Here is a 25797-nt window from a genome sequence, read left to right as displayed (position 1 = left end):
GCACTATTCTTGCAACTTTTCTGTAAGTTTGAAATTATATAGTAACAAGTTACAAAAATTTATACTATTCCATTGAAAGGTTATAATAATTTATTAAGCTTTCCCCTCTTTCAGTATGTTTGGTGATTTCCAATTTTATGGTACTATAAATAATACTTTGATGAAATTATTAAATTGTTCTCCATAAAATTATTGCAATTTACATTTTTACTATCAATGTATACAAACACCTGTCTGATCCCCTTCTTACCAGTATTGTGCACTACTACTCAAAGAAGATTTTGTTAATTTGATAGGCAGAATATTGCCTTTCATTTTTTAGATATTTAAAGCACTTAAAAAAATATTTCAAAAGTGGGAGTTCCCTGGCAGTCCAGTGGTTAGGACTCAGAGCTTTCACTGCTGTGGCCTGAGTTCAATCCCTGGTTGGGGAACTAAGATCCCGCAAGTCGCATGGTGCAGCCAAAAAAAAAATTTCAAGAACAGTTCCCATTATTATTAAAAAAAAAACTAAAGGTGAAAATAATTGTAATATTATACATATTTATAATATAATTTCAGAGACAATCATACTTTGAAAACCTTGGCATACATTCTTTCAAATTACCATAGTGTGTGTGTGTGTGAGTGTGTGTCTATTTCTACTTAGAATAAAACTAGAATTATTGTATCTCATTTTAACTTGCATTTAATACAAGTGAAATGACTGTCTTATGTTTATTGATTTGCTTATTTCTTTGTTGAATGTACACATTTTTTGCTCATTTTCCCCTTTAGGCTCTTAGTGCTTTTCTATTTTATACAAAGTTCTATCCTTTGTATAGTAAGTATAGTAAACCTCTTTGTCATTGTTGGCAATTATTCTCTTAGTTTTTTGTTTGTGCACTATTTTAATTTTGAGTGAGTTTAAAAAATTTTTTTTAAGAATTTTATTTATTTTTTTATACAGCAGGTTCTTATTAGTTATCTATTTTATACATATTAGTGTAGATATGTCAGTGCCAATCTCCCAATTCATCACACCACCACTCCCCCCACCACCACCACTTTCCCCCCTTGGTGTCCATACGTTTGTTCTCTACATCTGTGTCTCTATTTCTGCCCTGCAAACCGGTTCATCTGTACCATTTTTCTAGGTTCCATATATATGCATTAATATATGATATTTGTTTTTCTCTTTCTGACTTAATTCACTCTGTATGACAGTCTCTAGATCCATCCACGTCTCTACAAATGACCCAATTTTGTTCCTTTTTATGGCTGAGTAATACTCCATTGTATATATGTACCACATCTTCTTTATCCATTTGTCTGTCGATGGGCATTTAGATTGCTTCCATGACCTGGCTATTGTAAATAGTGCTGCAATGAACATTGGGGTGCATGTGTCTTTTTGAATTATGGTTTTCTCTGGGTATATGCCCAGTAGTGGGATTGCTGGATCATATGGTAAATCTATTTTTAGTTTTTTAAGGACCCTCCATACCGTTCTCCATAGTGGCCGTATCAATTTCCATTCCCACCAACAGTGCGAGAGGGTTCCCTTTTCTCCACACCCTCTCCAGCATTTGTTGTTTGTAGATTTTCTGATGATGCTCATTCTAACTGGTGTGAGGTGGTACCCCACTGTAGTTTTGATTTGCATTTCTCTAATGATTAGTGATGTTGAGCAGCTTTTCATGTGTTTCTTGGCCATCTGTATGTCTTCTTTGGAGAAATGTCTATTTAGGTCTTCTGCCCATTTTTTGATTGGGTTGTTTGTTTTTTTAATATTGAGCTGCATGAGCTGTTGATATATTTTGGAGATTAATCCTTTGTCCGTTGATACGTTTACAAAAATTTTCTCCCATTCTGAGGGTTGTCTTTTCGTCTTGTTTGTAGTTTCCTTTGCTGTGTAAAAACTTTTAAGTTTCATTAAGTCTCATTTGTTTAGTTTTGTTTTTATTTCCATTACTCTAGGAGGTGGATCAAAAAAGATCTTGCTGTGATTTATGTCAAAGAGTGTTCTTCCTATGTTTACCTCTAAGAATTTTATAGTGTCTGGTCTTACATTTAGGTCTCTAATCCATTTTGAGTTTATTTTTGTGTATGGTGTTAGGGAGTGTTCTAATTTCATTCTTTTACATGTAGCTGTCCAGTTTTCCCAGCACCACTTATTGAAGAGACTGTCTTTTCTCCATTGTATATCCTTGCCTCCTTTGTCACAGATTATTAGTTGACCATAGGTGCGTGGGTTTATCTCTGGGCTTTCTTTTTTCTTTCAGTTTTTAATTTTTTTTTCTATTTTTAAACAACTTTATTTGCAGAACATTTTATAGCATACCCCCTCCATTTATCGCATGCATAGATTTTTTAACATCTTTATTAGAGTAAAATTGCTTTACAATGGCATGTCAGCTTCTGCTTTATAACAAAGTGAATCAGTTATACATATACATACGTCCCCATATCTCTTCCCTCTTACATCTTCCTCCCTCCCACCCTCCTTATCCCACCCCTCTAGGTGGTCACAAAGCACCGAGCTGATCTCCCTATGCTATGCGGCTGCTTCCCACTAGCTATCTATTTTACGTTTGGTAGTGTATATATGTCCATGCCACTCTCTCACTTTGTCCCAGCTTACCCTTCCCCCTCCCTGTATCCTCAAGTCCATTCTCTAGTAGGTCTGCATCTTTATTCCTGTCTTGCCCCTAGGTTCTTCTGGCCATTTTCTTTTTTTTTTTTTTTTTTTTAGATTCCATATATATGTGTTAGTGTACAGTATTTGTTTTTCTCTTTCTGACTTATTTCACTCTGTATGACAGTCTGTAGGTCCATCCACCTCACTACAAATAACTCAGTTTCGTTCCTTTTTATGCCTGAGTAATATTCCATTGTATATATGTGCCACATCTTCTTTATCCATTCATCTGTTGATGGACACTTAAGTTGCTTCCTTGTCCTGGCTATTGTAAATAGAGCTGCCATGAACATTTTGGTACATGACTCTTTTTTTTTTTCTTTTAACAACTTTATTGGAGTATAATTGCTTCACAATGGTGTATTAGTTTCTGCTTTATAACAAAGTGAATCAGTTATACATATACATCTGTTCCCATATCCCTTCCCTCTTGCATCTCCCTCCCTCCCACCCTCCCTATCCCACCCCTCCAGTTGGTTGCAAAGCACCGAGCTGATCTCCCTGTGCTATGCAGCTGCTTCCCACTAGCTATCTACCTTACGTTTGGTAGTGTATATATGTCCATGCCTCTCTCTCGCTTTGTCACAGCTTACCCTTCCCCCTCCCCATATCCTCAAGTCCGTTCTCAAGTAGGTCTGTGTCTTTATTCCTGTTTTACCCCTAGGTTCTTCATGACATTTTTTTCTTAAATTCCATATATATGTGTTAGCATACAGTATTTGTCTTTCTCTTTCTGACTTACTTCACTCTGTATGACAGACTCTAGGTCTATCCACCTCATTACAAATAGCTCAATTTTGTTTTTTTTATGGCTGAGTAATATTCCATTGTATATATTTGCCACATCTTCTTTATCCATTCATCCAATGATGGACACTTAGGTTGTTTCCATCTCTGGGCTATTGTAAATAGAGCTGCAGTGAACATTGTGGCACATGACTCTTTTTGAATTATGGTTTTCTCAGGGAATATGCCCAGTAGTGGGATTGCTGGGTCGTATGGTAGTTCTATTTTTAGTTTTTTAAGGAACCTCCATACTGTTCTCCATAGTGGCTGTATCAATTTACATTCCCACCAACAGTGCAAGAGGGTTCCTTTTTCTCCACACGCTCTCCAGCATTTATTGTTTGTAGATTTTTTGATGATGGCCATTCTGACCGGTGTGAGATGATATCTCATTGTAGTTTTGATTTGCATTTCTCTAATGATTAATGATGTTGAGCATTCTTTCATGTGTTTATTGGCAATCTGTATATCTTCTTTGGAGAAATGTCTATTTAGGTCTTCTGCCCATTTTTTGATTGGGTTGTTTGTTTTTTTAATATTGAGCTGCATGAATTGCTTATATGTTTTGGAGATTAATCCTTTGTCAGTTGCTTCATTTGCAAATATTTTCTCCCATTCTGAGGGTTGTCTTTTCGTCTTGTTTATGATTTCCTTTGCTGTGCAAAAGCTTTTAAGTTTCATTAGGTTCCATTTGTTTATTTTTGTTTTGATTTCCATTTCTCTAGGAGGCCGGTCCAAAAGGATCTTGCTGTGATTTATGTCATAGAGTGTTCTGCCTATGTTTTCCTCTAAGAGTTTGATGGTGTCTGGCCTTACATTTAGGTCTCTAATCCATTTTGAGTTTATTTTTGTGTATGGTGTTAGGAAGTGTTCTAATTTCATTCTATTACATGTAGCTGTCCAGTTTTCCCAGCACCACTTATTGAAGAGGCTGTCTTTTCTCCACTGTATATTCTTGCCTCCTTTATCAAAGATAAGGTGACCATAGGTGTGTGGGTTTATATCTGGGCTTTCTGTCCTGTTCCATTGATCTATATTTCTGTTTTTGTGCCAGTACCATATTGTCTTGATTACTGTAGCTTTGTAGTATAGTCTGAAGTCAGGGAGTCTGATTCCTCTAGCTCCATTTTTTTCCCTCAAGACTACTTTGGCTATTTGGGGTCTTTTGTGTCTCCATACAGATTTTAAGATTTTTTGTTCTAGTTCTGTAAAAATTGCCATTGGTAATTTGATAGGGATTGCATTGAATCTGTAGACTGCTTTGGGTAGTATAGTCATTTTCACAATATTGATTCTTCCAATCTAAGCACATGGTATATCTCTCCATCTGTTTGTATCATCTTTAATTTCTTTCATCAGTGTCTTATAGTTTTCTGTATACAGGTCTTTTTTCTCCCTAGGTAGGTTTATCCTAGGTATTTTATTCTTTTTGTTGCAGTGGTAAATGGGAGTGTTTCCTTAATTTCTCTTTCAGATTTTTCATCATTAGTGTATAGGAATGCAAGAGATTTCTGTGCATTAATTTTGTATCCTGCAACTTTACCAAATTCATTGATTAGCTCTAGTAGTTTTGTGGTGGCTTCTTTAGGATTCTCTATGTATGGTTTCATGTCATCTGCAAACAGTGACAGTTTTACTTCTTTTTTTTAAATTTATTTTTTCACACACACACACACACTGTATTTTATTTTTACAGGAGATAAATAGACTGACACCAAGCATTGTAAATGGATGACCACAACAAAAGCAACAATGATTGCAAGTACCAAACACGAAACACACTCATACTATGTCATAATATTAACATTCAGTCCAGTAATCCTCCACTGTAACAGCTCCTTTACTTTGCATTGAAAATTGATTTGTATATTTTTTGCCTCTGAGTCCTTGTGGGATTTTTTTTTAATTCAAACAGAAAGTCTCAAAAATTATAACCATCCTCATCAGCTCACTCAGTCCCATGTAATTAATTTTTTTCATCTTGATCTTTTAATAGCACTTTTATGAGTTCATCAGTTTTTCATTAGAGTTCTGGAAATGCTTATTCATTCAGTTCAGCAGTACAGTCAGTCACCAGAAACCTGTACTTGTCAGAGTCTTTTCCATGAATTCCTTGAAGATGCAGCCCTTTTATAGGAACATATTTGCAGAAGCATCAGAGTACACCCAGAACTGTCTGTAAATGACAAAAGACTTAAAAATGACCACGGTTAAAGGTTTGATGAAAGTTCATAATAATACAATTGACAAGGAAATTTAGTTATTTCTGAGATATACATTTTTAAGTAATAACTAGAATTATGACTTATAACATTATACCAGAACATATAAGATTTTTAGAAATTTCATGTAATGTCCGAAACATTTATATTAATATATTTCCATACAAATAACCCAATGAAAGTTAAGTATTAATTGTTCTGTTTGTTTGTTTGTTTCTTTATACTGCCGGTTCTTATTAGTCATCAATTTTATACACATCAGTGTATACATGTCAATCCCAATCGCCCAATTCAGCACACCACCATCCCCACCCCACTGAAGTTTTCCCCCCTTGGTGTCCATATGTCTATTCTCTACCTCTGTGTCTCAGCTTCTACCCTGCAAACCAGCTCATCTGTACCATTTTTCTAGGTTCCACATACATGCGTTAATATACGATATTTGTTTTTCTCTTTCTGACATACTTCAGTCTGTATGACAGTCTCTAGATCCATCCACGTCTCAACAAATGACTCAATTTCGCTCCTTTTTTTGGCTGAGTAATATTCCATTGTATATATGTACCACAACTTCTTAATCCATTTGTCTGTCAGTGGGCATTTAGGTTGCTTCCATGGCCTGGCTATTGTAAATAGTGCTGCAATGAACATTGGGGTACATGTGTCTTTTTTTTTTTTTTTTTGCGGTACACGGGCCTCTCACTGTTGTGGCCTCTCCCGTTGAGGAGCACAGGCTCCGGACACGCAGGCTCAGCGGCCATGGCTCATGGGCCCAGCCACTCCGCGGCATGTGGGATCTTCCCAGACCGGGGTACAAACCTGTGTCCCCTGCATCGGCAGGCAGACTCTCAACCACTGCGCCACCAGGGAAGCCCCCATGTGTCTTTTTGAATTATGGTTTTCTCTGGGTACATGCCCAGTAGCGGGATTGCTGGATCATATGGTAAATCTATTTTTAGTTTTTTAAGGAACCTCCATACTCTTCTCCATAGTGGCTGTATCAATTTACATTCCCATCAACAGTGCAGGAGGGTTCCTTTTTCTCCGCACCCTCTCCAGCATTTGTTTGTAGATTTTCTGATGATGCTCATTCTAACTGGTGTGAGGTGATACCTCATTGTAGTTTTGATTTGCATTTCTCTAATAATTAGTGATGTTGAGCAGCTTTTCATGTGCTTCTTGACCATCTGTATGCCTTCTTTGGAGAAATGTCTATTTAGGTCTTCTGCCCATTTTTTGATTGGGTTGTTTGTTTCTTTACTATTGAGCTGCAAGAGCTGTTGATATATTTTGGAGATTAATCCTTTGTCCGTTGATTCATTTGCAAATATTTTCTCCCATTCTGAGGGTTGTCTTTTCGTCTTGTTTATGGTTTCCTTTGCTGTGTAAAAACTTTTAAGTTTCATTAGGTCCCATTTGTTTATTTTTGTTTTTATTTCCATTACTCTAGGAGGTGGATCAAAAAAGATCTTGCTGTGATTTATGTCAAAGAGTGTTCTTCCTATGTTTTCCTCTAAGAGTTTTATAGTGTCCAGTCTCACAATTAGGTCTCTAATTCATTTTGAGTTTATCTTTGTGTATGGTGTTAGGGCATGTTCTAATTTCATTCTTTTACATGTAGCTGTCCAGTTTTCCCAGCACCACTTACTGAAGAGACTGTCTTTTCTCCATTGTATATCTTTGCCTCCTTTGTCATAGATTAGTTGACCATAGGTGTGTGGGCTTATCTCTGGGCTTTCTATCCTGTTCCATTGATCTATGTTTCTCTTTTTGTGCCAGTACCAATTGTCTTGATTATTGTAGCTTTGTAGTATAGTCTGAAGTCAGGGAGTCTGATTCCTCCAGCTCCATTTTTTTCCCTCAAGACTGCTTTGGCTATTCGGGGTCTTTTGTGTCTCCATACAAATTTTAAGATGATTTGTTCTAGTTCTGTAAAAAATGCCATTGGGGCTTCCCTGGTGGCGCAGTGGTTGAGAGTCCGCCTGCCAATGCAGGGGACACGGGTTTGTGCCCCGGTCCGGGAAGATCCCACATGCTGCGGAGCGGCTGGGCCTGTGAGCCATGGCCGCTGAGCCTGCGCGTCTGGAGCCTGTGCTCCGCAACGGGAGAGGCCACAACAGTGAGAGGCCCGCGTACCGAAGGAAAAAAAAAAAATGCCATTGGTAATTTGATAGGGATTGCATTGAATCTGTAGATTGCTTTGGGTAGTATAGTGATTTTCACAATATTGATTCTTCCAATCCAAGAACATGATATATCTCTCCATCTGTTGGTATCATCTTTAATTTCTTTCATCAGTGTCTTATAGTTTTCTGCATACAGGTCTTTTGTCTCCCTAGGTAGATTTATTCCTAGATATTTTATTCTTTTTGTTGCAATGGTAAATAGGAGTGTTTCCTCAATTTCTCTTTCAGATTTTTCATCATTACTGTATAGGTATGCAAGAGATTTCTGTGCATTAATTTTGTATCCTGCTACTTTACCAAATTCATTGATCAGCTCTAGTAGTTTTCTGGTGACATTTTTAGGATTCTCTATGTATAGTATCATGTCATCTGCAAAGAGTGACAGTTTTACTTCTTCTTTTCCAATTTGAATTCCTTTTATTTCTTTTTCTTCTCTGATTGCCATGGCTGGGACTTCCAAAACTATGTTGCAAAGTAGTGGTGAGAGTGGACATCCTTGTCTTGTTCCTGACCTTAGAGGAAATGCTTTCAGTTTTTCACCATTGAGAATGATGTTTGCTGTGGGTTTGTTGTATATGGCCTTTATTATGTTGAGGTAGGTTCCCTTTATGCCCACTTTCTGGAGAGTTTTTATCATAAATGGGTGTTGAATTTTGTCAAAAGCTTCTTCTGCATCTATTGAGATGATCATATGGTTTTTATTCTTCAATTTGTTAATATGGTGTATCACATAGATTGACTTGCGTATATTGACGAATCCTTGCATCCCTGGGATAAATCCCACTTGATCATGGTGTATGATCCTTTCAATGTGTTGTTGGATTCTGTTTGCTAGTATTTTGTTGAGGATTTTTGCATCTATATTCATCAGTGATGGTCTGTGATTTTCTTTTTTTGTAGTATCTTTGTCTGGTTTTGGTATCAGGGTGAGGGTGGCCTCATAGAATGAGTTTGGGAGTGTTCCTTCCTCTGCAATTTTTTGGAAGAGTTTGAGAAGGATGGGTGTTAGCTCTTCTCTAAATGTTTGATAGAATTCACATGTGAAGCCATCTGGTCCTGGACTTTTGTTTGTTGGAAGATTTTTAATCACAGTTTCAATTTCATTACTTGTGATTGGTCTGTTCATATTTTCTATTTCTTCCTGGTTCAGTCTTGGAAGATTATACCTTTCTAAGAGTTTGTCCATTTCTTCCAGGTTGTCCATTTTATTGGCATAGAGTTGCTTGTAGTAGTCTCTTAGGATGCTTTGTATTTCTGTGGTGTCTGTTGTAACTTCTCCTTTTTCATTTCTAATTTTATTGATTTGAGTCCTCTCCCTCTTCTTGATGAGCCTAGCTAAAGGTTTATCAGTTTTGTTTAACTTCTCAAAGAATCAGCTTTTAGTTTTATTGATCTTTGCTATTGTTTTCTTTGTTTCTGTTTCATTTATTTCTGCTCTGATCTTTATGATCTCTCCTTCTGCTAACTTTGGGTTTCGTTTGTTCTTCTTTCTCTAGTTCTTTGAGTGTAAGGTTAGATTGTTTATTTGAGATTTTTCTTGTTTCTTGAGGTAGGCTTGTATAGCTATGAACTTCCCTCTTAGAACTCCTTTTGCTACATCCCACAGGTTTTGGATGTCGTGTTTTTGTTGTAATTTGTCTCTAGGTAGTTTTTGATTTCTTCTTTGATTTCTTCAGTGATCTCTGGTTATTTAGTAACGTATTGTTTAACTTCCATGTGTTTGTGTTTTTTACGTTATTTTCCCTGTAATTGATTTCTAATCTCATAGTATTGTGGTCAGAAAAGATGCTTGATATGATTTCAATTTTCTTAAATTTACTGAGGCTTGATTTGTGGCCCAAGATGTGATCTATCCTGGAGAATGTTCTGTATGCACTTGAGAAGAAAGTGTAATCTGCTGTTTTTGGATGGAATGTCCTATAAATAGCAATTAAATCTATCTGATCTGTTGTGTCATTTAAAGTTTGTGTTTCCTTATGGATTTTCTCTTTGGATGATCTGTCCATTGGTGTAAGTGAGGTGTTAATGTCCCCCTCTATTATTGTGTTACTGTTGATTTCCTCTTTTATAGCTGTTAGCAGTTGCCTTATGTATTGAGGTGCTCCTATGTTGGGTGCATATATATTTATAATTGTTATATCTTCTTCTTGGATTGATCCCTTGATCATTATGTAGTGTGCTTCCTTGTCTCTTGTAACATTCTTTATTTTAAAGTCTATTTTATCTGATATGAGTATTGCTACTCCAGCTTTCTTTTGATTTCCATTTGCATGGAATATCTTTTTCCATCCCCTCACTTTCAGTCTGTATGTGTCCTTAGGTCTGAAGTGGGTCTCTTGTAGATAGTATATATATGGGTCTTGTTTTTGTATCCATTCAGTGAGCCTGTGTCTTTTGGTTGGAACATTTAATCCATTCATGTTTAAGGTAATTATCGATATGTATGTTTCTTAATTGTTATGTGTTTGTTTTTGTAGGTCCTTTCCTTGTCTTGTGTTTCCCACTTAGGGAAGTTCCTTTAACATTTGTTGTAGAGCTGGTTTGGTGGTGCTGAGTTCTCTTAGCTTTTGCTTGTCTGTAAACAGGTTTTGATTTCTCCATTGAATCTGAATGAGATCCTTGCCGGGTAGAGTAATCTTGGTTGTAGGTTCTTCCCTTTCATCACTTTAATTATATCATGTCACTCCCTTCTGGCTTGTAGAGTTTCTGCTGAGAAATCAGCTGTTAACCTTATGGGAGTTCCCTTGTATGTTACTTGTCATTTTTCCCTTGTTGCTTTCAATAATTTTTCTTTGTTTTTAATTTTTGTCAATTTGATTACAGTGTGTCTCAGTGTGTTTCTCCTTAGGTTTATCCTGCCTGGGACTCTCTGTGCTTCCGGGACTTGGGTGGCTATTTCCTTTCCCATGTTAGGGAAGTTTTCAACTATAATGTCTTCAAATATTTTCTTGGGTTCTTTCTCTCCCTCTTCTTCTGGGACCCCTATAATGTGAATGTTTTTGCATTTAATATTGTCCCGGAGGTCTCTTAGGCTGTCTTCATTTCTTTTCATTCTTTTTTCTTCATTTTGTTCCACAGCAGTGAATTCCAGCATTCTGTCTTCCAGGTCACTTATCTGTTCTTCTGCCTCAGTTATTCTGCTATTGATTCCTTCTAGTGTATTTTTCATTTCAGTTATTGTATTGTTCATCTCTGTTTGTTCTTTAATTCTTCTAGGTATTTGTCCTTTAATTCTTCTAGGTCTTTGTTAAACATTTATTGCATCTTCTTTGATGTTTGCCTCCATTCTTTTTCCAAGGTCCTGGATCATCTTCACTATTATTATTCTGAATTCTTTTTCTGGAAGGTTTCCTATCTCCACCTCATTTAGTTGTTTTTCTGGGGTTTTATCTTGTTCCTTCATCTGGTACATAGCCCTCTGCCTTTTCATCTTGTCTATCTTTCTGTGAATGTGGTTTTTGTTCCACAGGCTGCAGGATTGTAGTTTTTCTTGCTTCTGCTGTCTGCCCTCTGGTGGATGAGGCTATCTAAGAGGCTTGTGCAAGTTTCCTGATGGGAGGGACTGGTGGTGGGCAGAGCTCAGTAAAATGTTAATCCACTTGTCTGCTGATGGGTGGGGCTGGGTTCCCTCCCTGTTGGTTGTTTGGCCTGAGGTGACCCAACACTGGAGCCTTCCCGGGCTCTTTGGTGTGGCTAATGGCAGACTCTGGGAGGGCTCACACCAAGGAGTACTTCCCAGAACTGCTTCCAGTGTCCTTGTCCTCACAGCGAGCCACAGCCACCCCCCGCCTCTGCAGGAGACCCTCCAGCACCAGCAGGTAGGTCTGGTTCAGTCTCCTATGGGGTCACTGCTCCTTCCCCTGGGTCCCGATGCACACACTACTTTGTGTGTGCCCTCCAAGAGTGGAGTCTCTGTTTCCCCCAGTCCTGTTGAAGTCCTTCAATCAAATCCCACTAGCCTTCAAAGTCTGATTCTCTAGGAATTCCTCCTCCCATTGCTGGACCCCAGGTTGGGAAGCCTGACATGGGCTCAGAACCTTCACTCCAGTGTGTGGACTTCTGTGGTATAAGTGTTCTCCAGTTTGTGAGTCACCCACCCAGCAGTTATGGGATTTGATTTTATTGTGATTGTGCCCCTAGTACTGTCTCATTGCGGCTTTTCCTTTGTCTTTGGATGTGGGTATCTTTTTTGGTGAGTTTCAGTGTCTTCCTGTCGATGATTGTTCAGCCGTTAGTTGTGATTCCTGTGCTCTCGCAAGAGGGAGTGAGTGCACGTCCTTCTACTCCACCATCTTGAACCAATATAAATTTTTTTTCTTCTTTTAGCTTACGTATATCATTGGAAATAGATAAAACTACTTATGATCAGCCTTGTTACAAAGAATCCCCCCTTAGCATACTTGATAATTGGCAGTCTTCATAAGTGCAGATTCTACATAGGTTAAGTCTGAAATTTTTAAAAGTTGAGGCATAATTGACATGTAACATTATATTAGTTTCAGGTATACAATATAATGATTCAATATTTGTGTATATTGAAAAATGATCACCACAATAAGTCTAGTTAACATCTGTCATCATATATACTTACAGTTTTTTTTCTTGTTGAGAACTCTTGAGATCTACTCTTTTTTTTTTTTTTTTTTTTTTTGTGGTACGCGGGCCTCTCACTGTTGTGGCCTCTCCCGTTGCGGAGCACAGTCTCCGGACGCGCAGGCTCAGCAGCCACGGCCCACGGGCCCAGCCGCTCCGCGGCACATGGGATCCTCCCAGACCGGGGCACGAACCCGTATCCCCTGCATCGGCAGGCGGACTCTCAACCACTGCGCCACCAGGGAGGCCCGAGATCTACTCTTTTAGCAACTTTCAAGTATGTGATACAAAAAAGGTAGTTGCCGTGCTGTACATTATACTCCTGTGACTTATTTATTTTATAACTAAATCCTTTTACATAATCTCATTGGCCTTTGATAACTTCCTTGCTTTCTGGCCCAACAAGATACCCATCTCATCTTGTACAGTTCTACTTTAGGCCCAGAATCAGCCATTTCTCCTTTTTAGTGAGCAGTGGTATTTAGAGAACACATTCTGAGTACCAGGAGTGTTTGTTGCTTCTAAGTTTTTAATGACCATTTTAACAGGTGTGACGTGGTATCTCATTGTTGTTTTTTTTTTTTTTTTGGCGGTATGCGGGCCTCTCACTGTTGTGGCCTCTCCCGTTGCGGAGCACAGGCTCCGGACGCGCAGGCTCAGCGGCCATGGCTCACGGGCCCAGCCGCTCCGCGGCATGTGGGATCTTCCCGGACCGCAGCACGAACCCGTGTCCCCTGCATCGGCAGGCGGACTCTCAACCACTGTGCCACCAGGGAAGCCCTCATTGTGGTTTTGATTTGCATCTCCCTGATGATTAGTGATGTTGAGCATTTTTTCATGTACCTGTCTGTCATCTGTATGCCTTTTTATGGAAAATGTCTATTCAGATCCTCTGCCTATTTTGCAATTGGGTTGTTTGTTTGCTATTGAGTTGTATGATTTCTTTATATTTTTTGGTTATTAGCTCCTTATCAGATATATGATTTGCAGATTTTTTCTTCCTTTTCATTTTGTTGATGGTTTCCTTTGCTGTGAAGAAGCTTTTTAGTTTGATGTAGGTTCCACTTACTTATTTTTACTTTTGTTGCCTTTGCTTTCAGTGTCAAGTTAAAAATATCATCACCAAACCCCATGTCAAGGAGGTTACCACTTATGTTTTCTTCTAGGAGTTTATGGTTTCAGGTCTTATAGTCAAGTTTTTAATCTATTTTGAGTTAATTTTTGTGTATGGTGTAGGATAGTGCTCTAGTTTCATCCTTTTGCAGAGTATTTACATTTTTAATTTGAAAATAATTTTTGATTGATGGAAGAGTTGTAAAAACAGTACACAGAGTTCTTATATACTGTTCACCCAGATTCCTCTGCAGTTAATATTTTAAATAACTGTAGTATAATTATCAAAACTAAGAAATTAACATTGGTAAAATACTAGTAACTAAACTACAGACTTAAGATTTTATCAGTTTTTGTACTCATGTTCTTTTTCGATTCCTGGGTCCATTCCAGGATCTCACTTTGCATTTAGTTGTCATGTGTTACTAATCACTTTCCATCTGTGACAATTCCTCAGTCTTTCTTTTTCTTTCATAACCTTGACATTTTTGAAGTGTACTTGTCAGGTGTTTTGTAGGATGTCCTTCAATGTGAACTCGTTTGCTGTTTTCTTACATTAGATTGAGGTTATACATTGCCAGAAAGAATACCACAGAGATGATGTGTCCTTTTCAGTGCATCATATCAAGGAATTGAAGATGTTGATATGTCTTATTGTTGGTAATATTAACCTTGATCACTTGATTAAGGTGCTATCTGTCAGATTTTTCCAAGTAGAGTTACTCTTTGTAATTTTTAAATATTTGGGGGAAATACAGTGAGATTATGCAAGCATCCTATTTCTTCTTAAACTTTCATCTACTAATTTAGCATTGGTGGGTCTTGCCTGGAGCAGTTATTACTGTGGTGTTATCATGATTTAATACATCCTCATTCCTTCTACATTTATTTATTGGAATTTATCTGTAAGGAAGACCTGCCCCTTCTTCACCTTTAATTCAATTATGTATATGAGGATGAACTTGTGGATATTTATTATATTTGGGGGATGTTATAATTTAATACTATTTTGAATATTTTTAGGTGTTATAATTCCTGCTTTACAATGTTATTATTTTTGTTTAAACTATTAGTTGTATTTTAAGAAAAATGAAAGAAGAAAAAAACAGTATTTTATATTTATCTATTTATTTATTATTTCTGATGCTTCATTTCTTCCTGTATATCTGGGTTTCCATATTAAGCCTAAAGAACATCCTTAGCATTTCTTGTAGTGCAGGTCTTCTAGCAACAACATCTTTTGTTTACCTAAAAATGTCTTTGTCTTACCCTCATTTTTTTTTTTTTTTTTTTTTTTGCGGTATGTGGGCCTCTCACTGTTGTGGCCTCTCCCGCCCACGGAGCACAGGCTCCGGACGCGCAGGCCCAGTGGCCATGGCTCACGGGCCCAGGTGCTCTGCGGCATGTGGGATCTTCCCGGACCGGGGCACGAACCCGTGTCCCCTGCATCGGCAGGCGGACTCTCAACCACTGCGCCACCAGGGAAGCCCCCATTACACATATTTTTGACTAGTTGATATTGTCCTGAAGTTTTCTAAGATTCTATTCATTTTTCTTCAGCCCTTTTTTCTCTACTTTCCAGATTGGATAATTTTTGTTCTTTGCCTTCAATAATTTCACTGAGTTTTCTGTCATCTCAATATTATTATTCTGTCATCTACTATCAAACCTATCTAGTGAATTCTTAATTTCAGTTATTGAACTTTTCAGCTATAGAATTTCCATTTGGTTCTTTTTTTTTTTTTTAACAGTGTCCATATTTCTCTGCTGGTATGCCCTATCAGTTCACTCATTTAAACCACCATTTAAGCCTTTGAACATATTAGTAATATATGCTTTAAAACCTTTCCTAAATGTAACATCTGTAACAGGCTTGGTTTTTATTGATTGCTTTTTTGTATGAGTTATATTTTCCTTTTTCTTTGCATGTCTATTAAATATTTATTTTCTACTGGGTAATGTGATCTATTCTATATTCTGTTCTACCTCTGAAGAGTGTTGATTTTTGTTCTAGCAGGCAGTTCTAGCAAGCTAATCACCCTAACCTTGTGTAGGCTTTTAAAATACGTTTTAAAGGGTAGATCTATAGAAAGCCAAGTCATTTTCAAACCCCTCTAACTTGATACCACTCAACCTCCAACTGCATCTTCTCTGTGAATCTTGTTGAGACTTGGTTTTAGGCTTTTTTAGGGTGGATCAGACCTCCTTCTTGAATGTGTTTTTTACTACTAAAATATTACCTTTTTGCCATCTCAACTGGACACCATCAGTTTTATCAAGTTCTCTCCATTCTAGGCCAACATTTCCCACCACTAACTTCTTGTTCCATTTTCAACTCCATTGCAACTGCTCTCTGGGAAATCTTATATAGTCTCACCACTGTATGCATAGCCCAGCCCTTGGCCAAGGGCTCGTGGGGAGCTTCCAGACAGACTTTTGGTACCCATTTCTGCACAGCTCCCTCCTCTCCAGTGCCCTGCCTTGCAGATTCCAGGTACTTTCACAACCCTGAGCTCTATTCGCTGTCTCCTCAGCTTAATGGAACCACTGTGCTCTGCTTGGGCTCCAGCTCTGTCCTCCATGGGCAGGAAAATTTCCCCAGGCAGACATCCAGGGCAATCATAGGGGTCATGTCATGGGTTTCCCTTCTCTCAAGGATCACAGCTTGTGCTATTTATTGCTCAATGCCTGAAAACAATTGCCTAGTATATTTTATCCAGTTTTATACTAGTTTTTGGTGGGAGGGCTTATTTGGTACCAGTTATTTCATCACTACAAGAAGGAGGAGTCCCAATATATGGTTTTGATGTATGTTCACATTGCCACAAGATTGAAATTTTTCTATCTCCTTTTTCTTTTTTTTTTGCGGTATGCGGGCCTCTCACTGTTGTGGCCTCTCCTGTTGCAGAGCACAGGCTCCGGACGCGCAGGCTCAGCGGCCATGGCTCATGGGCCTAGCCGCTCCGCGGCATGTGGGATCTTCCCGGACTGGGGCACGAACCTGTGTCCCCTGCATCGGCAGGTGGACTCTCAACCACTGCGCCACCAGGGAAGCCCTATCTACTTTTTCTTTAACAGTTGAAGAGCTAAGTCAATAAGTAGTTTGCTATTGATATTATATCATTCTTTCCCCCTTATCTCCACCCCATCTCAGCAAAAAGGTGCAAATGTAAACTCATTTTCAAAGATCCTGCTGGTTTATTTAGTAGTTCTTTCAGCAAGGGCTTAAGGAATATAAACATATTAAGTTTCTCATTCTTTAATGGTAGTTTGGTTCTCTTAAAAGTCCAGAGTCAAAGTGAATTTTCTTCAGATCTTTGAAGATAGTACTCGGTTATCCTCTGGCATCTAGCATTGTTGACGAGAAGTCGAACTCATGTTTCTTTTGGCTAATTTGATTCTCATTTGTAGCTTGTAGGGTTTTCTCTTTATCCTTGTTATTCTGGGTTTCATTGTGATGTGTTTAGCTGTGTGGCTCAGTCATTCTTTATTCTGAATTTTTTTAATTTTAATTTTTGTAGTGTTTTTGTCTTTTAGAAATCTGTTCTTAATATCTTTTTTTTTTTTTTTTTTTTTTTGTGCTACGCGGGCCTCTCACTGTTATGGCCTCTCCCGTTGCGGAGCACAGGCTCCGGATGCGCAGGCTCAGCAGCCATGGCTCACGGGCCCAGCCGCTCCGCGGCATATGGGATCCTCCCAGACCGGGGCACGAACCCGTATCCCCTGCATCGGCAGGCGGACTCTCAACCACTGCGCCACCAGGGAGGCCCTGTTCTTAATATCTTTTATCTTTTCCTTCTTTTAATTGATATATAATTCACATGTCATAAAATATACCATTTTAAAGTGTATATAATTCAGTGGTTTTAAGTATATTCACAAAGTTGTACAACTATCATCACTATTTATAACAGGACATTTTCATCACCCGCAAAAGAAACCCTGTACCCATTAGCAGTCACTCCCCTTACCCCTACCCCCTGTCCTTTGGCAAACACTAATCTACTTTCTGTCTTTATGGATTTGCCTGTTCTAGACATTTCATATAAACAAAATAATACACTATGTGGCCTTTTGTGTCTGGCTTCTTTCACTAAGCATAATGTTTCCAAGATTCATTTATGTTAGTATGTAGCATGTAACAGTACTTCATTTCTTTCTGTAGCTGAATAATATTCCATATTTTGTTAATCTGTTCATCATTTGTTGGACATGTGGGTTGTTTCCACTTTTTCCTACTGTGAATCATGCTTCTATGGACATTCAAGTACTACCTTTTCTTTTAAATATGCTCTTTTACAGTGTCTAGTCTACCATCCATAGGGTTTTCATTTCAAACACTGTATCTTCAATTTCTAAGATTTCTAATAGGGTTTTTGGCTGTTACTTTCTGTTTAATTGATGGCAGTGTATTCTTGTTTCATGGCTTCTTTTTATATTTGAAGGTATAAAATACAGAGCACTTATTTTTAAAGTTCTTTTCAGATTGTTTTATTAACTCTGTTTCCTCAGGTATACAGTTTGTTGGTTGATATGTGTCCTATTTTTCATGGTATTCGTCTTCACTGGTTGGTAATTTTTAGTTAAGAGCTAATTGTCCATGACCCTTTTGTCCTGAACACATCCTGCATTGACAGCCTTCCAGTAGGAGGTTCTCTGGGTTGCTGAGCCCTAATCTGCAGGGCACGTATCTTGGATTAAACTTTGCTTGAGTGGAAAGATAAAAGGCTCTTGTATCTTAATAGAATATATAGTTCTGAGTCTCATCCGTACTTACATTACATGGCTCTAAGGTCCTCATCCTGCATCACTGATGCTGCTGCTAGCATCACTTGGCTTTTAACCAACCCTCAGGTAGGCAGGTGGCATACCTTTGGCTTTTGTTCATGTTTTGGTCCCTTGCTTATACCTCCTACGTGTGGCCTCTGTGGCTCTTGCTCTTAAACCTGTTGGTGTTGCAATATTAGCTCCATTTTTTTTTTTCCATTCCATGCCTCAAACATGGGGCATCTTTGGTCCTTACTTACCATTGTGGATTCTCTCTTTTTCCTTTCTGAAGATTAGGGAAGAATACCTCTCTATTTCTGGTCTATAAAGATTTCTCTTTTCTTTTTTTCTCACTATGACTATGTTTTGTTTTGTTTTAATTTTATTCATTCATTTATTTATTTACTTGGCTGTGCCACGCGGCATGTGGGATCCTAGTTCCCCGACCAGGGGTCAAACCCTCACCTCCTCCATTGGAAACGTGGAGTCTTAACCACTGGACCACCAGGGAAGTCCCTATGACTATGTTTTATTAAAATTTAAAAATACTTGTTTTATCATTTTGTGTGTTTGAATGAGAAGATGAAATTTCAACATATGCTTGACTTATCTTGAAACAGAAGGCTTTTTATTTAGTTCTATTGATTTACCTTTTCACATTTAACTCTAGTCAATCCATCTGGACTTTTTTTTTTTTTTGGTGTATGGAGTGAGTTAATTGAAATTAATTTCCCCCAAATAACTACTCATTTAAAAAAATCATTATTAAGATTTCTAGAGAATTCCAAGTTATTGACAAACCTTTTTCTCATGTATCTACATGTTTTCCCTATTTTTCACTATATTACTACTTTTAGGATTGAGGAACAATTTTTTCTTATTTCACAGAAAGGTAATTGAATCACAGAAAAAAGGGGGTCACCCTAGGTCAGAAAGTCAGTCAGTGGTAAAACTGAAGATTGATGTAAGTCATCCTGGTTTAGTGCCAACTTCATTAAACTTCAGTGTAGCATAACCTTGCTGCCATATTATCTCAAGCTTTGTGACTGAATTATATTTGAAAAACAAACTAATGGCAAGAAAAATATTACCCATTAAGATTGATAGCTAGAACTTGATCTTCTTTGAGACGGTTAAAGCTTTATTAGATATATGGTATGAATGTTTTAGAAGAAAGTTGTGCTATTATTTTAGGATATATGTTATTGTTATTAAAATTTTTAAGTTGAATTCTTGTATAATATCAACATTGTCAACCTCATTTATAAGGTAGAACGTTCAGAGACTGAGATATATATTTTTATTCATATTTAGTTCTCTATTATAATACTACTACAGAGGGGAAATAAGGGATGGCATTTTATAAAATGGGAGATTTGGGGTTTTTTCCCTTTATAATATTAGTGCCAGGGTACAGAAAGAAAGAAGGATGGTGCATACTTTGAGGTTCTATTTGTTGATGATGATCCAGGACTCACTGATGCTTTGTGTAAAGAGTTCTGAATCAACATATGTAAATATACGACATGGTTAATTGACAATTAAATTAGCAAGAGTTTGCTTTTCTTGGGTAAAAAAAGGCATTAGGCATTAGGTAAATGCCTGAGAGGGTCATTCTTGAATTTTTCTGTTTTAAGTTCTAAATTAGCTCACTTACTGGATTTGTGTTATTAAATAATGAATTGATTTATTAAAAAATATAAGAATATCAGTTAGAGCTATCAACTCTGAAGATTTGTGGCATTGGATATGACCTTGTGGAAATTAAGTGAAAATACAAATTGATTTAGCAAATTTTCAATTTGTGTAAAATTGAAAACGTGATTAAATCTTATCCCCATAAAGTAATTCTAAATGTTTAAGCAATTTGCTGATGCATAGCCATCTCCAGTCATATTTAAAATTTTGCAGATAATCTTTTCATCAGGGAAGAGACTTCTTGGCTCATCAGTTTAATAACTCCAGAAACTCTGGTGCTCATGCAAACTGCTTGTTCTATTCTGCCACCATCTCTTCTCACACAGGAATACAGTCTATACTGCCTGGACTCTCTGCAGAGCTGAGCTGGACTTCAGAGGAAGCCAGCTATTCTCAGGACGTGTCAGGTGTAACACCCTTCCAGATGATTTTTGAGGCAAGTTTTGCTGTGGTTCTATAAATTAATGATGTTTTGATTCTTATTTTTCTACAAATGTAGTAACAGGAAAGAAAAGCCTAGGTCCGTTATAATTCAAAGTTGAAATGAAATAAGGCATTGGTCCCTAAACTTCCGTGTGCCAATTTTAAATCACCTGGGAGCTTTCAAAATAGTGATGTTTGGGCTTCCGTGGTGGCGCAGTGGTTGAGAGTCCGCCTGCCGATGCAGGGGACACAGGTTCGTGCCCTGGTCTGGGAAGATCCCAAATGCCACGGAGCGGCTGGGCCCGTGAACCATGGCCGCTGAGCCTGCGCGTCCGGAGCCTGTGCTCTGCAACGGGAGAGGCCACAACAGTGAGAGGCCCGTGTACTGCAAAAAAAAAAAAAAAAAAAAAAATTGTTTGTGTCCCACTTCAAGAGGTTGTGATTTAATTGGTCTAGGGTGCTGGATTAGTCTGCTTAGGCTGCCATTAAAAAAAAAAATACCACAGATTGGGTGGCGTAAACAACAGAAACTTATTTTTGTCATACTTCTGGAGGCTAGAAGTCCAAGATCAAGGTATCTTGTCACTGTTCACATGACCTTTCCTCTGTATGTATGTGGAGAGAGAGCCTTCTGGTGTCTTTTCCTCTTCTTACAAGAGCACCAGTCCTATCAGATTAGGGCGCCCCCCTTATGACCTCATTTAACCTTAATGACATCCTTAAGGCCCTGTCTGCAAATATAGTCACATGGAGGCTAGGTCTGCAACAGATGAATTTTGGGGGACACAATCCAGTCCGTAAGATGTGTGGCCTGGGCTTTGGAATATTTTTAAAATCCCAGATGATTCCTAATGTGCAGGTAAATTTGAGAACCACTGAAGTAAACCATTATTTGAATTTGGATCTCCTGAAAAAGAAAATAAAAATGGATTCCCAGTGCAGATCCTATTTAGATACATTTTTATTAAGTTGGTTTAAAGATCTTTATTGATTTATTTGTAGCCCAGATTTATGAGAGTGACAGTTGAGTTCTCCATTCCCTTTAACAATTCTCTGATCCCCTATCTTGCCTTCCTTTGAACTGGTGGAGACAAAGAATTAGAGTACTTTAAACGTTCTCCCAAAAAGCACTTGGGAGGCCTTTCTCCATGTTGGAACAATTATATCCTTCTTCTAAAAGGAAATGACTATGGTATCGGGACAAAAGATATCCGTGGCTGTGCCATATCTTGTTTAGGGGAACAAAGGGTAAACAATCTGGAGCAATTAATGGTTAGTCAGCTCTAAAACTATTAATGTCAAGTAGCAATAAAAAAACTGATTTCAGTGAGCCAAGGAAAGCAGTTCTAGAAAAGGAAATCATGTGTTTTAGCCAGTCTGAACAAGCAATGGTAATGCTTATACCTAACATATATATTATTTAAGCCTCCTGACAACTCTATGAAATGGATAGGACAAGGATTATCATCACCCCATTTTACAGATACAAGAAAACTGAAATTCAGAGAATTTGACTGACTTTCCCAAGGTCATACCAAAGTTAAGGACAGAATTAGAATCTGAATCAAAGTCTTACTCATATTGATCAGTGTTGTTTCAATATTCATTCCTTCACTCAGAAACCTGTGTTTGTTCATGACAGCTTCACTGTGCTAGACAGAGTCCCAAGACATGTTACTTGATCCCAAGGAACTTGGAATCTAAAGGAAAAGATAGATAAGTAAACAAATAATTACAATGCAGTGTAATATGTATCATGATAGAGGTAAGCACTGATGCTGAGGTAGCCTAGAGGAAGGGTACCTAACCCAATGGGAAGTTGTCAAGGTCTAGAGGTCTTTGATGAGACTGAAAAACAGATTTTCTGGGTATAAAAAGTTCAGAGGCTTGAAAGAACAAAAATTTATCATCAGAGTGATAAAGTTTCTTTCTTTTTTTGTTTTGCTTTTAGTTTTTCCTTATTGCAAGAGGAAATCAAAGTGTGCATTTAGAGTACAGATAATTGACTTAATCAAGGTAGCCACTATTAACATCTTGGAGCATATTTTTTCACATAAGAGTGGGACATTTTAGTTTAAGCCTTCCAGAACAATACAGTTCCAATCTATGGCCGTGGAAGTAGGTGGCTGGAAATGAGTGGAGGTCAAGGTCGTTGGAGTTGAGGAGGTCAGAGTATTATGAGACCAAATTGTTGCTTAGACTGGTCATCTGTTTGTATATGGAAGTCAGCCAAGATGATGGCAGGACTTAGAGTACAGAGCAGAACTGTGAGCTTATAGAGTACAGAGGAGAACTGTGAGCTTAATGCCCAGTAATCAGTTGGTGATAGGTGGGGAGAGGTAAGAGCAGTATAACCTAAGAGGAACAAGGATTTCCTGAAAGCATTTGCTCTATTACATCTCATTGTCTCTGATACTGTGCAGCTATTTAAAATATTTTTAAAATAAATTTATTTACTTATTTATTATTTATTTTTGGCTGCGTTGGGTCTTTATTGCTGTGTGTGGGCTTTCTCTAGTTGCTGGAGCGGGGGCTACTCTTTGTTGCGGTGCACAGGCTTCTCATTGCATTGGCTTCTCTTGTTGCAGAGCATGGGCCCTAGGCGCACGGGCTTCAGTAGTTGTGGTTTTCGGGCTCAGTGAGCACACGCTCACAGGCTCTAGAGTGCAGGCTCAGTAGTTGTGGCGCACGGGCTTAGTTGCTCCGCGGCATGTGGAATCTTCCCGGACCAGGTCTCGACCCGTGTCCCCTGCATTGGCAGGCGGATTCTTAACCACTGCGCCACCAGGGAAGTCCCTATTTAAAAGATTTTTTTTCTTTATTTTTTTTTGTGGTACGCGGACCTCTCACTGCTGTGGCCTCTCCTGCCGCGGAGCACAGGCACCGGACGCGCAGGCCCAGCGGCCATGGCTCACGGGCCCAGCCACTACGCGGCACGCGGGATCCTTCTGGACCGGGGCACGAACCCACGCCCCCTGCATCGGCAGGCGGACTCTCAACCACTGCACCACCAGGGAAGCCCCCTAAAAGATTTTTGAATCAAGAGAATGAGAAGAGAAAAAGGGGAGGTTGTGAAAGATTTCATCATACACGTATATCTCAACTGGGAAGAAGGGTCAAGTGGCAAGGTTTATAGCAAAGGCTAGTGAATGGAGACCTCCATGAAAAAGCGGTAATAAATGATCCACTGCTTTGGGCATGTGAGGAAAGCTAATTCCAGGGGGAAGACTGAGGAAAACTTCATTTAAGAGAGATGCTGGTTTTGTGTTTATGCTCAGTCAGTCCTGCATCTTGGAGTCCATTAGGCTGGATAACATGTCCTTCCAAAAACAATTTGATTTTGCAAGATCTTTTTGACGGATTTATCCATTTTTGTATTTATTTTTGCCATGATACAAAATGATAAAATGGGTAGAGATATACATATATACATATTCCCATCCTTACTAATTGTAGACCCTCTGTGGTAGCTGCTCAAGGAACTTTCACTTACTTGGTTGCCTTACTGCTAGATATAATTAAGCCCTTTCTGTGATATACCCTATAATCACTAAAGTTACAAAAGTTTGAAACTGTTCCAAGAAGTTGTTTTGGAAGTGTTAAGTATAGGAAATGCTTTAAAGAGACCATTGCTTTCCTACTATTTGAACATTTAATAATAAAAAATTTTAAAAGAAGGATGTGACTATGGTATGTATGCTGCAATTACTGTTTAATTACTGCTGTTTACATGTGTGAATAATCCTAGGTTTGTTTCCAGAATTTTTTAATAATCCCCATCCATTTTTCTAATACTTTCAAAAATTTTTATAATAGTTTTTCTAATTATCCCCACCCATTGCACAGTTCTTTTTTTTTTTAAACGACAATAATCATTTATTATGTCTCACAATTTCTGTGGGTCAGGAATTGGGGTGCTAAATTTTGGTTCAGGGTCTCCCATAAAGTTGCAGGCAGATGTCAGCTGGGGCTGCCATTGCACAGTTCTTGATCTCTTTTTCAGTGTACTTATAAAGAGTATTATAATAGTTTATTCTTCTTTATTAGATATTTACATGTTTCTTCTTTATTGTGTTATGAGATTTTGGGGTCTGGGACCTTTTTTCTCCTTTAATATACACCTAGTACACCTAGTACATGGCTCTGTATTTTCTGAGCCACTAATAAGAACTTACTGGTTGGACTTCCCTGCTGGTGCAGTGGTTAAGAATCCGCCTGCCAATGTAGGGGACACGGGTTTGAGCCCTGATCTGGGAAGATTCCACATGCCGCAGAGCAGCTAAGCCCATGCGCCACTACTACTGACCCTGCGCACCTAGAGCCCGTGCTCCTCAACAAGAGAACCCACCACAATAAGAAGCCCGCACACCACAATGAAGAGTAGCCCCCGCTCGCTACTAGAGAAAGCCCGCGTGCAGCAGTGAAGACCCAATGCAGCCAAAAATAAAAATTATATAAATAAATAAATAAATTTATAAAAAAGAAAAGAAAAAGAACTTACTGATTTCTGACTCTATTTCTTCTTCATTGACTTCTCCATTTTTTCGGAGATGCATTTTAACTTCGTTGTTTTTTTTTTTTTTTGTGGTACGCGGGCCTCTCATTGTTGTGGCCTCTCCCATTGCGGAGCACAGGCTCCGGATGCGCAGGCTCAGCGGCCATAGCTCACGGGCCCATTCGCTCTGCGGCATGTGGGATCTTCCCGGACCGGGGCACGAACCCCCGTCCCCTGCATTGGCAGGCGGACTCTCAACCACTGCGCCACCAGGGAAGCCCCTTAACTTAGGTTTTAGGGACACTATATTAAATATAGTATAGGAAAGTGGTTAATACTAAATAAAGCTTTGGAGCCAGAACAGGCACACCTTGGCAAAGTTGTTTAACCTCTTTGAAATTCATTTTTTTTTTATCCATAAAACTTAGGTTATATGTACCTAATAGGGTTTCTGTGAGGGGTAAATGAGGTAATATAAGTAAAATATTTAGTACCATTCCTGGAATAGAGAAAGCCCTCATTAAGTGATAAATCTTATTATATTTGTATGGAGGTATATTGGAAAGAGCATGGACAATTGTTGTTAGATAGACTTAGGGTCAAATTCTGGCTCTATTACTGAACATCTTAGGCAAGTTGCATAACTTCTCTGAGCCTCATTTTTTTTTTTTTTTTTTGCCGTGCTGCAGGGCTTGCAGGGCCTGAAGGGATCTTATTTCCCTGGCCAGGGATTGAACATGCGCCCTTGGCAGTGAAAGCTCGGAGTCCTAACCCCTGGACCTCCAGGGAATTCTGAGCCTCATTTTTTAAAATCTATAAAGAGGGGATTGTAAT

At 38.5% G+C, this 25797-nt stretch overlaps 1 protein-coding gene across 1 annotated transcript in view; it reads left to right on the top strand.

Moving 5' to 3' along the window:
• TOP6BL (TOP6B like initiator of meiotic double strand breaks) overlaps nt 1-25797 on the top strand; it is a gene marked incomplete at its 5' end in the record, with an annotated part of 98226 nt that overhangs the window by 29675 nt on the left and 42754 nt on the right. Inside the window, one exon of the mRNA XM_079709586.1 lies at nt 20372-20481. Within this exon, the coding sequence (XP_079565712.1) occupies nt 20372-20481 (110 nt within the window). The remainder of the gene's footprint in view (nt 1-20371; nt 20482-25797) is intronic.

Source organism: Hyperoodon ampullatus, assembly GCF_949752795.1.
Source record: "Hyperoodon ampullatus genome assembly, chromosome: 7".
NCBI lineage: Eukaryota > Metazoa > Chordata > Mammalia > Artiodactyla > Ziphiidae > Hyperoodon > Hyperoodon ampullatus.
This window is presented reverse-complemented; position numbering and strand designations above follow the sequence as displayed.